Below are 14,343 nucleotides of genomic sequence, written 5' to 3' on the forward strand. Positions count from 1 at the left end.
AAAAGTATATTATTAATTATATTAATTTATTACATACATATATATAACATTATATTGCTACATTATATATATTACAATATATATTATAATAATACTTAATTTTACTAACCTCTAATTATAATATATATATTATATTAATAAAATATATTTAAGAAATTTCAAGATTTAGATATAATTTTTCATAATTTAAAAAAATATTTTTTTATCAAAGTTTATTGCTATAGTATTAAAAATAACATTAATTTTATAATATAAGATTTAGAATATTAACAATTTAATCAAATCATGCAAAACTGCCATCTGGTATCGAAATAAAGCTTTACATTCAATTTTATATATATATAAAATTATGGTTTAATTAAACAGGTTTCCAAATAAATAAGAAACAAGTATGAAACAATTGAATATTTTTTTTTATTGGTGACGGTGGGTTTCGATAAACTAAGTATGCAACAGAGTACATTGGTTTCACAACTAAACTTTACATAAATCGAAACTAACGCTGTCCTGTTAAGTTTTGTTATTTAACAATATTTATATACACAAAATTATATTAATTCTGGAGATTAAGATATGAAACATGTTAATAATAATATAATTAAATGATCAAGGTTAAGATTGATATTAAATTATAATATAACCAGATATTTGACTTTTCTTGAGTCCACATGATATGACTCCTTTTCTTCAAGGCGTTATTAAAAAAATATCCGTTATATTTCTAATCATTATTATTTATATCATTTTCTGTTTAATATTCTTAAGCTAATATCACAATTGCTCGAGACAGTCAAGACTTCCAATATTTGTGCACATATCCTTATACTACGTTAGTTTACCGATTGCATAACTGTCTTGAAAAACCTGTATCCTATTATATAGTAAGTGAATTAATTTTTTATACTATATAAATCTGAAAAATGTCTATTTCTATATATGAAAAATTCCTAAAATCGCACGAGCATTGGTTCTTAATTTCCTAACATACAAATTACATGTAAAAAGTTACTACTTCATACTACAGATCATGTAAAGCACACGTTTGTTTTATACAACTTTAACAAAAGATTGCAATCATTTTACATTATGTATTTATATTTACAAATAATATATTTTAAGTGTAACTATAAAAAGCGAAAACAGTGCCATTATTAAATTAATTTTATTTAAGTAAAACAAATTTAATTTTTGTGCGATTATTCCTTTAAACAACAAGAATTTTATCTATGTTCTTTAAATGAATAATCATATATGCAAAGGCACTGCCTCATTTAATGTAATTTACAAAATATGAATAAGTACAATTTTTTTTTCAATGTACAAACACTTGATTTAATTGATGAATATTAAAAGTATGCCCATAATAAAATGCTAATATTTCACATTGTACATTCAATGGATCTAAAATCAACTTTATTTTATATTAGAACATATGAAATATTATTTTATTAGAAAAATGTACAAATATGCAAATATTAAATTCATTTGTTAGTATTATTAAAAGGATTTATAATATAAATTCATTTGTGTGATTTCATGAAACATAAACACTGATACGGATTATTTTTATTAATAGCATATATAATTAGATAATGCCTTTTTTTCATCTATTTAAGATCTTAGCATGAAAGTAGCTTTTCATTTGTCAATTGACCTTTTTTCAAGAAAGCAGAAGTTGAAGTTGTTAAGATAAGCTTAAAGTTATGTTCCCTGAACAAGATCGGCATTTTCTTTATGTTATTCCAGGTACAATAACATATTTTCAACAATGTAATATAAACACTATCATACATCACTTCATTTTTTACTGTCACTATTGTATAGAAATTCAGGATTTGTAAAGAATACTCTTCTATTAATATTTTTAAACAATATATATCAACAACAGTTCAAAATATTTTGCAAAAATAATTGTACAACGATTTCGCTATTTCATTCTAGGTATTGGGAATGATGTGTAAGTTAAAAACTACAATAAGTATTTTGCAAATAACTAGTAATATCGTAAAATTTCGAGACATATATAAAAAGTATGCTGGTGAAATAAAAGAATATTATAGAATGATTACACTGTTTCCGCTTGCTATTAAATAAATAAATTTGTCTTATACACTGTTTGATTATGTATTTAAACATAAAAAGTAACATTATCAATGTGCTTCATAATAATGGAAGTACTTTGTAGCAGTGTTTATAATGAATTGCTATGACAATCTCAAGTGTTTATACGTACAGTCTATCTATAATCTTATCCTAAAATTTTCAGGCGATATATCCTGATATACATAAATTTAATGTAATACTATAATAAATGTAAATAAAAATATGAATACAGTCGAATGTTTCAGAATAAACATTATCAAATAACATCTTTAATTTTTACATTATTTTTAAACATTTGTAAGAATTATTCGAAAGGTAATTTACACTTTTATTACTAGCATGAAAGATGCTGTTAGGGTGAATCTAAAAGAAAAGCCCGTGCTCGTTCCGTCATTTTGCGTACGCGTCCTCTACTACTTATACTAATGCGTGGTACATTTTCAGGTTCGAGACTTTCATCACTTTCTTCTGCATAATATCGACGTTTAATTTTACGTCGATTTCTAACTGGCACCGTATTGCTCTCATCACTTTCTTCATTATAGCGAGGTCGTTTTCCAGTTCTCCTTGAATTTTGTACAGTTTCTCGACTTTGTATTTCTCTTGTTGCACGAATTCTTCTTTGAGATCTTGACGATACAAAACCTTTATCTGATTCCTCACTATCCGAATCCTGGTTATTAATTTCATTTTGAGATTGTTCTTCCTCTTCCTCTTCCTCATCCTCTTCTTCTTCTTCATCTTCCTCCTCACTCTGACTTTCTGTATTATTTCTTCCACTTTTTGTAGTGTTTTTTATACTATTCTCATGTTCAGGTGTAGATATTAATTTTCGTGATCTGGTCCTGCTTTTATTAATGACTTCCTCTTCACTTTCGTCATCTGATAATTCATTTGTAGAAAATGCTTCATAATTATTTTTCGAATTTTCATACAAATTTAGCTTTGACTTTGACTTTACTTGTTTACTATTTTTGCTATTTTTTGCACGATTTTTCCGGGTTTGTTTACCACGTCCACTAGGTGTATATACTTCTCCAGAATCACTATCAGCACTAACACTAGGTACTGTTTTCCTAGCTCGTGTCCTTCTTACAGGTACACTACCACTACTTTCACTTTCTGTGGAAGCTTCTGAGTCACTGGCTTCACTTTCACTTTCTTTCGGTTTTTTAGGTACTGCAGATCTAGATATCCGAAGTTTTAATGTGGGTCGCGTTACATTAGTAGAACGTTTAGTGTGTCCATTTGTCATACGTGATGGTCCTACAAAATAATAAAAATGTTAACGAATATTTTCTTTTCTTTTTTATATAGCTGAATGAATGATTTAGAAAGTGTAGTATTTTTAATCATCATTATTATTTTACTCGTGTATTCTTATTTTATTCTCTTATTAGATCCTCTGAATGTCATATAATACATGTACAATATACAAAATATATATATATATATATATATATATATATATATATATATATATATATATATATATACATACCTGGTCCAAACACGTTAGAATTATCTTTTTCTATTTCTAAGTCATCATCTTCACTATTCATTTCATCGTCATCATCATCATCAGAACAAGCAGGTTTTGATTTTGAAGATGCTATATGTTAATTAAAATACAATTATTTAAAATTTAAATATTTAATTTATATTGTTAGATATTTTAAATTGATATAATAAAACATACCAGTGCCATTTGTTAATCTAACTTTAGTCTTTTTTGCTTTTCCTTTCATATTTTTTGCATTATTATTACGTCTTCTTGCAGATTTCCAATTGGAAATAATTTTTCGCATATGTTCTTCGAACATAGCTGATAACCTTATTGTCATTGAATATATCTGGAATAAAAATTGCATTACAATCTTGTACAATATTTGAAATGTTTTCTACATATAATACAATAAAAAGTATAACGTACTCTTGATCGTTTATTAGTATTGTAATTTCTACTATTTGTAAATATTAATCGCATATCTTTGGCAAATTCTAAAGGAGTTCCATAATTTCCTCCTAATAAATCCTCTTTTACCGTACGTAAATCCATTGGAGTATCTATAATTTGATGATAATCTGGATGCTCTAATCTATCAACTGGTTCCCTGTAAATCAAATAAAGATTGTTATAAAAAATATTTATTTCAAAAATACATAATACATGTATTAATATGGTGAAATTAATTTATTTTACCTGAAAGGAATAGAATCTTCACATTGCCATAATGTTTCTAATAATTGACGACATGCTATTTTCCAATCAGTTGATACTTCTTGTGAACGTAAGTTTCTACTTGAAGTTGCTCTTTGAGTGCTAGTTGAAGGTCTATCCTTTGCATCTTCAACATCAACCTCTGATTCTGAGGAGTGGTATGTATCAACCAATTGGTGATAAATAGCTGGTACATCTAATTCTGTAGTTTCTCTATAAATAAGACATTTTTACTTATCGTATCTTGATAAAATTAAAGTAAGAAAATAGAAAGAAAGAAAGATATAGATAATACAAAATTTTGTGAGTGAAACTAGAACTTACTTTATAATACGGAGACATAAGTCAGTAACTATTCTTGCATGCTTTACTATTTGACTATGTGGCTCATTAAATTGTTCTGCATTTGTTGCTAAATATCTGACATCGAACTGTGCTGATGTTATTCTTCGATAAAAATGGTTTTCGAAACGAGCTTTTATAGTTGTTAAATCAATAGGATATTCGACAACAAATGCATATGAAGGATATGCATTGAGATCAACAGGGGCCATGAACGGTTCCGCAATTGCAAGACTCATCACTTGATCTAATCCACGTATAATTCTGCGACATGTTGCTTCTCTATCTCCCATTGGCCATTCCTCTGCATGAGGTTGGTATAATATCGTACGTATCTCCTCTGGAAGTACAGGAACAGCACCTCCAAGTTCTGCAGGAAGTCCTGCAATAAATACACAACATATTATATAGAACAATAAGTAACATATTATATAGAATATTATACACAATGAATAATTATATTTTCTAATTACTTTTTTAAATATCTTTCAAAGAAAAAGAATCTTTATTTAATAAAACATATGAACATACTATTTTCATCAATTGGTTCAAGATCCCAAGGACTCATTCTTTCATATTCACCATTATCCCATCTGACACGGAAACACATGAAAAATGATTCAGGAAAATCTTCGTCTAAAGGTTCCATTGATTGTATTTGGCCCATCCACCACCCATCATCAATCATGCAACGAAAACGATCTCCTTCAGACCAAGTACGTGCTAAAGCTGTTTCAAAAGTTTGACGTAAAACTAAAAAATCTAACACATCAGCCATATCATGATATTTAATAGTGAAATTTTCTCCTGTTAATCTTCCATCTACATCCGTTAATGCCAATTTTAAACAACACAATCGAGGTGGACGTATTTCATATTTTATACCCACTACTTTTACGAATTCCTGTGCCTGAAAAATATCAAAAATTTTTTTTTAAGTAACTGATACTAAAATTATAATGTTCGCATAAAGTAAATTGAAAAAAAATATCTTACTCTTATATGGACTTTATTCCATGGTTCACATCGTGGACCAAGTTCATATACTTTTTTATTCCTAACAGCATCTAAGTAGAATTGATGTCCTTGTCGAAAATATACTATTTCATCGCCCATTTGTGGATAATAAGGAGCTTTCCTTGGTATTATTTCAGTAAGCCATTCTGAAGGTCTAAAAACTTCTGGGATATCATCAATGCCAGTAGACAATGGAATATCCTTTCAATAAAAAAAAATTTTTAGAAAAGAGAGAACATGAAACCTACTTACAAATAACATTTACTTACCTTTTTCTTAGGTCGTTTATTACGTCTTCTATCCATATCACTTGGTGGTGTGAGAGATCGCTTTTTTACAGGTTTACGTTTACTTCGTTTTGGTGGTTCTAGATTTAAACCATGATCTGCAATCCAATCTGAATATTCAGTACTAGACTCTGATGTTGAACTATCAGAACACAGATCTTCTTCGTGAGCAGTGGAATCATTACTATTACTACTGGCTGAACTTCCTGTTGTTGCCGCATTATCAGGATTCTATAAAGATTTACGAATTTACACCATTATATATTAACATATATGAATTATTAATTTTAATTAAAATTCCATTAAAAACACCTCAAATTCATCATCTTCTTGCTCTTCACCACGTGTAGCTCTAGTTCTATATCCATGTCTAGTAGTTCTATTACGTTTCCGATTCGCTATTCGACTACTTATATTACCTTCAGTATTGGCAGTATTCGATACTGGTTGTGGTCTTTTTCGCATTTCGCGTTTGAAATTTTCAAGTTCCATTTCTGCTGTTGCATGTCTATAAATATTATATTCTTATTTATTTATGAATTTAAACTACTTATAAGTATATTTGCAAAGAATGAGGTAATTTATAATACAGGTATATAAAACGTACAAAGCTTTAAATTGCGTTTCTCTAACAGCTGGATTCATGGGGCGAGCAAGAATTGGCTTGTTCCAAGGTGTAGTACTATCTCTTTGCCAATTACCACTACTTTGTCGTACACCTTCAACATCTCCAACTCTTCTTAAACCAGATCTACTTCCTCGAGGACTAGCCATTTGACGAACTGGTTGCTCCGCTGCATTTTCTTCTCTTTCATCAGCATTTTCTGCATCGGCATTAATATTTTGTCTTTGTGCAAGCGCTTCGATTAGTTGATCAATATTGGATCGTGGTTCTTGAGCTGGAAGACCTTCTATAACCTCTTGCATTCCTGTAACATATGTGTCTTATTTTATATAATTTTTAAAATTTTAAAAAAATATAAAATTCTATATAAGAAAAACAATAATAAATAAAGTAGTTTATATACCTCCAGCACCTACTGCAATATTTGGTATTAATTGTTCTCCTCTACAATTTTCTCTACCAGGAACCAATCTTTGTAAAGCTGGTGGATAAGGATTTCCATCAACATCCACTAAAAATGGTGGAGGCATTAAGTGAGGTGCAGTTTGCGTTTGTTCATCCAAAACATAATTATTTGCATCTCGTATTAAAGGTCTATAATCCGTATGGAAAAATAATTCTTTGGGTACCTATATAAATATAAAATAAAGAACATACATTCTAAATAATGTTTATGGATATAATATGTAAAATTAAAAAAAAGAAAGAAAGAATGTAACTATTATGTAAAAACAACAATACTTACTATTTTAAGTTTCTCTACACCAGATCCAAATCCATATATTAAAAGATGTCCATGAGAATCTGTTGCTACTAACATTGTTCCATCTGGAGACCATTTTGCATCAAAAACAGCACCATTACCTTGTCCCTCAATAAAATTTTGAAAACATGCTATTGGTTCTGTATTTAGAACATCCCAAATTATAAGTTGACCATCGTGTCCAGCACTTAGTATGACACGAGGATCTATTGGATGAGATTCTAATACAAAGACTTCATCTTTATGTCCACGTAGGATTTTCACCAATTCACCTGATTTTGCATTCCATACTTTGAGACAACTATCATTTACAGCTGTAATAACCCATTCATCGCTTACATCCCAACTAACCATAGTCACTTTAGCTTTTTTATTAGAATCATCTTCTGTTTCTGATTCTCTAGAAATTATAGAAAAAAAATTTAATTATTGCAATTACACAGAGAAGTATTCAATGATCATTTTGTAAATACACAATACTTTAATTACCCAGGAAGTTTTGTGGTCATTAACAAACGCTTGTATATCCATTGTTGTTGTTCAAAATGCCAAACATTTGCAGTACCATCTTTAGAACCCGAAATAAATTTTAAACCATTATGTGCCCATTGAATACTATCAACTGTATCAGAATGTGCTTCCACTTCTAAAACTCTACATGGACCGTCATCCCCTAACATTGCATACACTCTAACATGATGATCTGCTGAACCAGCAGCCATAAATGCACCACCAGGACTAAATGAAGCACATATCATTTGTGCCTGACCAGGCCGCATTTTTTCGTGGTATTGAATTGGTTTTGGTCTATAAAAATAATCATTATATTCATTAAAAATATGCATATAACATTCATTACGCATATATAATATAAATATCAATGAAATTTACTGAAAAACTGCTCTTTCATTGCCTTTTTTCGTGTGAGTCCAAAAAGCAACAGATCCATCTGTACTTGTAGAAACTAAGTAATATACACCATTACAAGATATAGGACAAAAATTTACAGATGTAATCATACCAGAGTGTCCAGATAAAACTGCAACCTAATAAAAAATAACGAAAATGAATTTAATAAAGTTAATACAACAGCGTTAATTAATATTAAATATGTAGTCAACTTACAGGGGACATTGTTTGAAAACACCAAACTCTTAATATTCGATCAAGACTACCAACAGCAAGTAAAGTATTATCAAAATTTACTGCAATATCCATAATTTCAGCAGATGCTCCACGAAAAGTTGCTAATAATCGACCATCAATAGAACTCCATACTTTAACAAGTAAATCATCTGCACCAGTTATTATATATTTCCCCGTACGATCAAACAGAACACAATATACTGCAGATAAATGTCCTAATGTGTGCCTATACAATTGCATTTTATTGTAAAACTTTGTTGGTATTGCCTCTCGTCGACTCAGAGGTCCTGAATTCTCTCTTCCCTGAAGTACATGTACTACATAAAAGAGAAATAGTATAACAATAAAGTGCTTTATGTACTGGAAAAAATCATCAACGTTAAAAATATTTATGTAACAAATGAAAAAATAAATATTATGTAAAAAATAAATATTCAACTTACCTATATTAGGCACTAATAAACTATAAGGTGAATCCAAAAATGGTTTTCCACCTACTCTGCCAGAATATGAAATAATGCCATGCACTTGATGTTGAACATCTACAACAAAATTATGATGTTCATCAAATAATTTCAATGATTACTTAAACATTGTATGTTTTTTCTTTACCCTCGTGTGTACGTAATAAAGATTGTCTGCCAACTCCTAGAAGAGATATTGCTCCTGGTATACATGGAGGTACCTCTTTTTCCAATACTGGTCCAATTCTGGCACATATTTGTAATAAATGATTTGATCCAATATGAGAATATTTTTTTTCCTAAAACATTAAAATTTATGATTCCTTTTACATTTTATTTCACACGTGTTTAATAACATCTTTAAATATTTATATTTAACAGAAGAAATAATGTACACAAAGAAGAAAATAATGAAAATTATGTTTTACAATAAAATTGGTTCGCGCTAATAATTGAAATTTAAGTAATCTAAAGTAGTCCCTATTTGCAACCAATCAGAAGACAAATAAGCGAAGGCAACCAATCTGAATAACCCACTCGTCACGCACGATTCTAAGTTCTATAAATAAGGTCCGAGCATGAGATATATTCATTGATCAGTGCGCGCAAGATGGCCGGAAGTTAACGCTTATTGGTTGAAAGTAATATGGTGGGGGAATCTTGTGCAACACCAACATGGAATCAGAACGGTGGAGGAGGAAGAAGGGTTTAGGAGTGGGACAGAAAAGGGGTAGCACCCTATTAGGGGTACTTCATACATTGGCATTTGACGATTAACTTATAGCGTAACGAAACCAAATTTATCATAATGTTATTATATAAAATAACTTAATTACTCTATGATATACAACGAACTTTATACAGGAAATAAAATTTTACCTTTAAATATTAATGTTACTTACCAACTCTTCAAAGGTTTGATTATGTACATGTGCTTCCCAATCTAGTCTTTGCGGCAAAACCTACGAAAAAATAAAAAAAATCATTAAAAAAAAGTCGATCGACTGATCGATCATACTCGAGATAAAATTGTGCCAATTTGTCGAACATCAAGGTCGCCGACCTTGAAATTCTAATGTTTTGACAAGCAGAAACCACGTGCAAACCATGTGGAGCCGATGGGTATGTATAGTGTCACCCCGGCAAAACGTCAACTCAGACCAATCGTCTTACCTTAGCTCGCTCCAATTCACGCTTCAACACCTAGAACGTACATTTCTCGTCATAATATGGACAACGAAATTTCACAGATTTTTAGTCAATAATACTCACGTCTGCGGCTTCGCGGCAAGGTCCCGCCGCTAAGAATTTCGCAATTAGGAAGTACAACTCTGTAAGAAAGAACGCTGCTTAGGAACGAACTCGCACGCCTCGCTTCGTTGCGGATGGTAAGGGCGCTTATCGCTCCCATTCTTTACCTGGTGCAATTGCAGTCTCATTCCTCGTCACGCTGCCCTCCATTTCGCCTGACCAATCGTTTATTATTCACTCACGGACAAAGAGAAACATTTGCTTTTTAGGGTCATAGCGCGGCAGTAACCATTTCAGATTTCATTTTCTCTTGCGAGGTCTCGACCGCGAGACGCACACGCACGCTCACCTCCTCAACGGAAAGTAGTCCCCTCCCCCCCAACCCGATTGTCGACACAACGTACCGTATTATCCAGGGATGTAACTTGTTTCCCAAAACCCTGTATAATTTTATTTCGATTTGAACCCCTCCAGAAGAAACAATCTTTTCTTTTCTTTTACATTTCATTCAAAAAACAAAATCAGGTAACTAGTTTTCAGATTACTGCTATACATTCTTAATTAAATATGTTAAAAGCTTCTATTGCGAAAAAACATATTTATGAACGATATCTGCACTACGTAACGCGGTTTATTTGAAATTAAAAATACAGCGATGATAACTGCAATTGTAACAAACGTGAAAAAATACACAGGCTCTTGATTTAAAACTAGTATCAACTAAAGCAGGTTAAAAAGGAAGCTTGTCGTTAATTATTATTACTGTATATTGATAAATATTAATTAATAATTATTAATTATAAGTTGGTAAAAGAAGAGAAAGAAATGTTTACTTAAAACATAACATTTGTAACTCTACGGCGAATTGAGTTAAATAATGAATAACGATCATGAAAACTGCTGTTAATAAAAGAAAGTTAATGTCCTTATATAATCCTCGACTGTTTTTTTTTTTATATTTAGACTCTATAATATTGCTATGAAATATTAATGTGTTAAGTTAATTTTCCAACTTTATTCGCATAATTGCTTTAATATTGTAGTAATATTTGCATTTATTTTGTAATATGATATACATAACAGAAATTTTCATGCATTAAGAAATCGAATGCTGTTTATATCTTTTGTGAAGAAACATTAAAACTAATTAAAATATTATTATTTGACATTATTATATATATTTAAATACTTACATATATTTAAGTGGAATAAAAACATAATGTGCATTTTTCACAAAAGCTAAAACTTCAAGATGGACGCTAGGTAACTCGAATAAACTCGAAATATCGATGTGTAACGATATGTATATACATCTTGCATATACAATGTATATGTATGCGACATCACGTCTGTAACTTTTCGAATTTTCATAGTTCTCAAAAAAATTGTTAATAAATATGAATTATTATATTGATATTTTTTTCATAAAAATAAAGAATATTACATAATAAATCATTATAATTTTTAGAGATGATAAATATATGTTTCAAAATTCTAATACGGTTAAATGTCGACGTGTCAATAGAATAATGATTTTAATACATTTTTTCGTAAACCATAACATGTTGTAAAATCAGTTATCATTATTATTATTAAAAATTACAATTATATTATAGAATTAATACAAATTTTTATTTAGTTATATACATGATTTAAAATTATACGATATTATGGCAGCTGATAATATATAAAAAATTTTAAAGAAAATGGTTAAATATGTTAAATTAATTTACATTATATGTAAATATTAAGATTATATAACACTATTTCGAGTAGTATTTATTAAATTTTGTATAAAGAAACCTCTTTTTAATACATCTTCCATATTACTGTTATAAAACGATTTGGTTAGTGCTTTAAAGATTATATTTAAAACTTTGGAACAATGTCATGGATAAGAGATAATGCTTTAAATTGGTTTCAACGTTTGGCTATAAGAATTTTAAGAACTGGGCATATTCCTAAACATGTAGCATTTATAATGGATGGTAATAGACGTTATGCAAGTAAAACTGGAATAGAAAAGATAGAAGGACATACTAAAGGGTATGTATTAACAAAAAAGTATGTATATGTAATTTTCATATCCTATAGTTTTATATATTTCATGTAATGTAAATTATAATTTTCAAGATTTGATAAGTTTGCTGAAACTTTACAATGGTGTACAGATCTTGGCATACAAGAAGTAACATTTTATGCATTTAGTATTGAAAATTTTAAAAGAAAACAAGAAGAAGTAAATGGACTTTTAAATCTTGCAGAACAAAAGTTTCAAAGATTATTAGATGAAAAGTATGTTGATATCTTATGTATAATTATATCTATAAAGTAATCTGTTTAATATTTATATACATATAATATTGTATAACAAAAATTTAAATATAGGGACAAAATACGTAAACATGGATTGTGTGTCCGTATAATAGGTAATTTGTCATTACTACCTCAAAATATACAAGAACTAATTGCAGAGACTATGATTCTTACTAAAGAACATAATAAAGGATTTCTTAATATTGCATTTGCATACACATGTAAGTATATTAAGTATGTTAAAATAAAATTTATTAAATTATACATTGTACACTATAAATAATTACAAATTAAAATATCAACATTATAGTTGATCATATAATATAATATATAATATAAATATTACTAATTCTCAAATTTCTTTTCATATTTAATGTTTTAGCGAGAGATGAAATTACACGTGCTATTAAAGATGTAATTGAAGGTGTTCAAAATGGAGATATTCTTTCTGAAGATATTGATGAAAACTTGATTTTTAACTGTTTATATACTAATTATTCACCAAATCCAGATTTATTAATTCGTACTTCTGGAGAAGTCAGATTTAGTGATTTTCTCATGTGGCAAGTAAGTTTAAAAGTCTTTCGTTTTCCTTTCCTTTTTTGAATTTATATTTAATAAATTTCAGATATCAAATACATGTATTTATTTTACTAACGTCTTATGGCCAGAATTCAATTTGTGGGAACTTCTTAACGCAATATTTTATTACCAAAGATGTTACTCTGATATACAAAAAGTAATGAAATTACAAAATGTGAAACAAATAATGCAGAATAGCAGACAATCAACATATATAGATAAATTACTTCATAAAAGACAAATAACACTTGAGAGAATATATTTGTCAAACATTTAAATAATATATGTATCAACAAGTTTTCTTAAGATTAATTATAAGTGTTAAACCAAACTGAATTATCCAAAATTGTATGTAAACATAATTCTTTCTAGAAATTTACATTTATGTATATATTTCAAAAATATTTTTATACATTTCCTTTTAAATGTTATAATATTATTCAAATATGTATAAGTATTGAAAATCTATAGGTCTATCTATATTCTATTCTTATATAAAAAAAAAATCTATTATATATATTTTTTCATACTGAGTAGTTTCTTTTAAAAAATGAATATGATGTACATAATGATAAAAACATGAAACAAAAATAGAATGTTATGCATATACATAAATTTATTCTCTTATATATTATTCTTTTATATTTTATTATTTTACAAATTTTGTATATATTTATATTGTATCTATATACAGAACACGCACACATTCACTCACATATATATATATATTTATAAAATTTGTAATTAAGATATTTTCCTGAATACCTTATATATCAAATCTGCTGCAGTATTGGCTTAATTTTGACTTTTTCCACTGTTCTTAAATACATTTATCTTTATAAATTAATAAAAATCTTTTTATATTTTAAAATATTAAAAATCAAATACTGCTGAAAACATAATAAAGTATACATTTACTAAACACATATAATGTATCACATAGATATGACGAGGCACATTATACATATAAATTTTCTGAAATACAAAGTTACATATTATTGCATTTTGAGTTCACGAATTTCCTTTATAAACACATGTTCCATGATTTATACTTTATATATATATATATTAATATTGTTGTATATTTGTAAAATAAATGTAAAATAAATATTTGTTTTTAATAAATGTTTTATTAATAATTAAAAAGCTAATAAAATATATATTGTTTAAATAAATAAAATTTAATACTACAATAAAATTTTATAATGTCAAATTTAATAAAATCT

General features: G+C 28.2%; 2 protein-coding genes across 3 annotated transcripts; one reads left to right on the forward strand and one right to left on the reverse strand.

Moving 5' to 3' along the window:
* Positions 1 to 392: 392 nt before the first annotated feature.
* LOC122527211 (PH-interacting protein) lies at positions 393 to 11,492 on the reverse strand. 2 transcript variants are annotated; one of them, XM_043651193.1, is made up of 23 exons: positions 11,413 to 11,492; positions 10,387 to 10,659; positions 10,241 to 10,299; positions 10,142 to 10,171; positions 9,871 to 9,930; positions 9,117 to 9,267; positions 8,948 to 9,046; positions 8,484 to 8,821; positions 8,250 to 8,404; positions 7,848 to 8,165; positions 7,341 to 7,758; positions 6,999 to 7,224; positions 6,578 to 6,899; positions 6,283 to 6,478; positions 5,953 to 6,201; positions 5,663 to 5,884; positions 5,198 to 5,576; positions 4,649 to 5,048; positions 4,307 to 4,537; positions 4,037 to 4,217; positions 3,803 to 3,956; positions 3,605 to 3,715; positions 393 to 3,369 (listed from the first exon to the last, which is right to left on the reverse strand). In XM_043651193.1, the coding sequence occupies exons 2-23, from the start codon at positions 10,427 to 10,429 to the stop codon at positions 2,456 to 2,458; spliced, it is 5,256 nt and encodes a 1,751-aa protein (XP_043507128.1). In that variant the 5' UTR covers positions 10,430 to 10,659; positions 11,413 to 11,492; the 3' UTR covers positions 393 to 2,455. The 2 variants fall into 2 exon arrangements, with proteins under 2 accessions (XP_043507128.1, XP_043507130.1); XM_043651195.1 differs by lacking the exon at positions 11,413 to 11,492 and having other exon boundaries at positions 10,387 to 10,790.
* A 440-nt stretch (positions 11,493 to 11,932) lies between these two features.
* Positions 11,933 to 14,115, forward strand: LOC122527216 (dehydrodolichyl diphosphate synthase complex subunit DHDDS). Its single transcript, XM_043651206.1, has 5 exons — positions 11,933 to 12,265; positions 12,353 to 12,514; positions 12,608 to 12,756; positions 12,918 to 13,102; positions 13,164 to 14,115. Exons 1-5 carry the CDS (start codon positions 12,105 to 12,107, stop codon positions 13,392 to 13,394), a joined length of 888 nt encoding a protein of 295 aa, XP_043507141.1. The 5' UTR covers positions 11,933 to 12,104; the 3' UTR covers positions 13,395 to 14,115.
* Positions 14,116 to 14,343: the final 228 nt, after the last annotated feature.

The sequence above is a fragment of the Frieseomelitta varia genome, unplaced genomic scaffold (genome assembly GCF_011392965.1).
Source record: "Frieseomelitta varia isolate USP_RPSP 00005682 unplaced genomic scaffold, Fvar_1.2 scaffold_213, whole genome shotgun sequence".
In the NCBI taxonomy this organism is placed as follows: domain Eukaryota; kingdom Metazoa; phylum Arthropoda; class Insecta; order Hymenoptera; family Apidae; genus Frieseomelitta; species Frieseomelitta varia.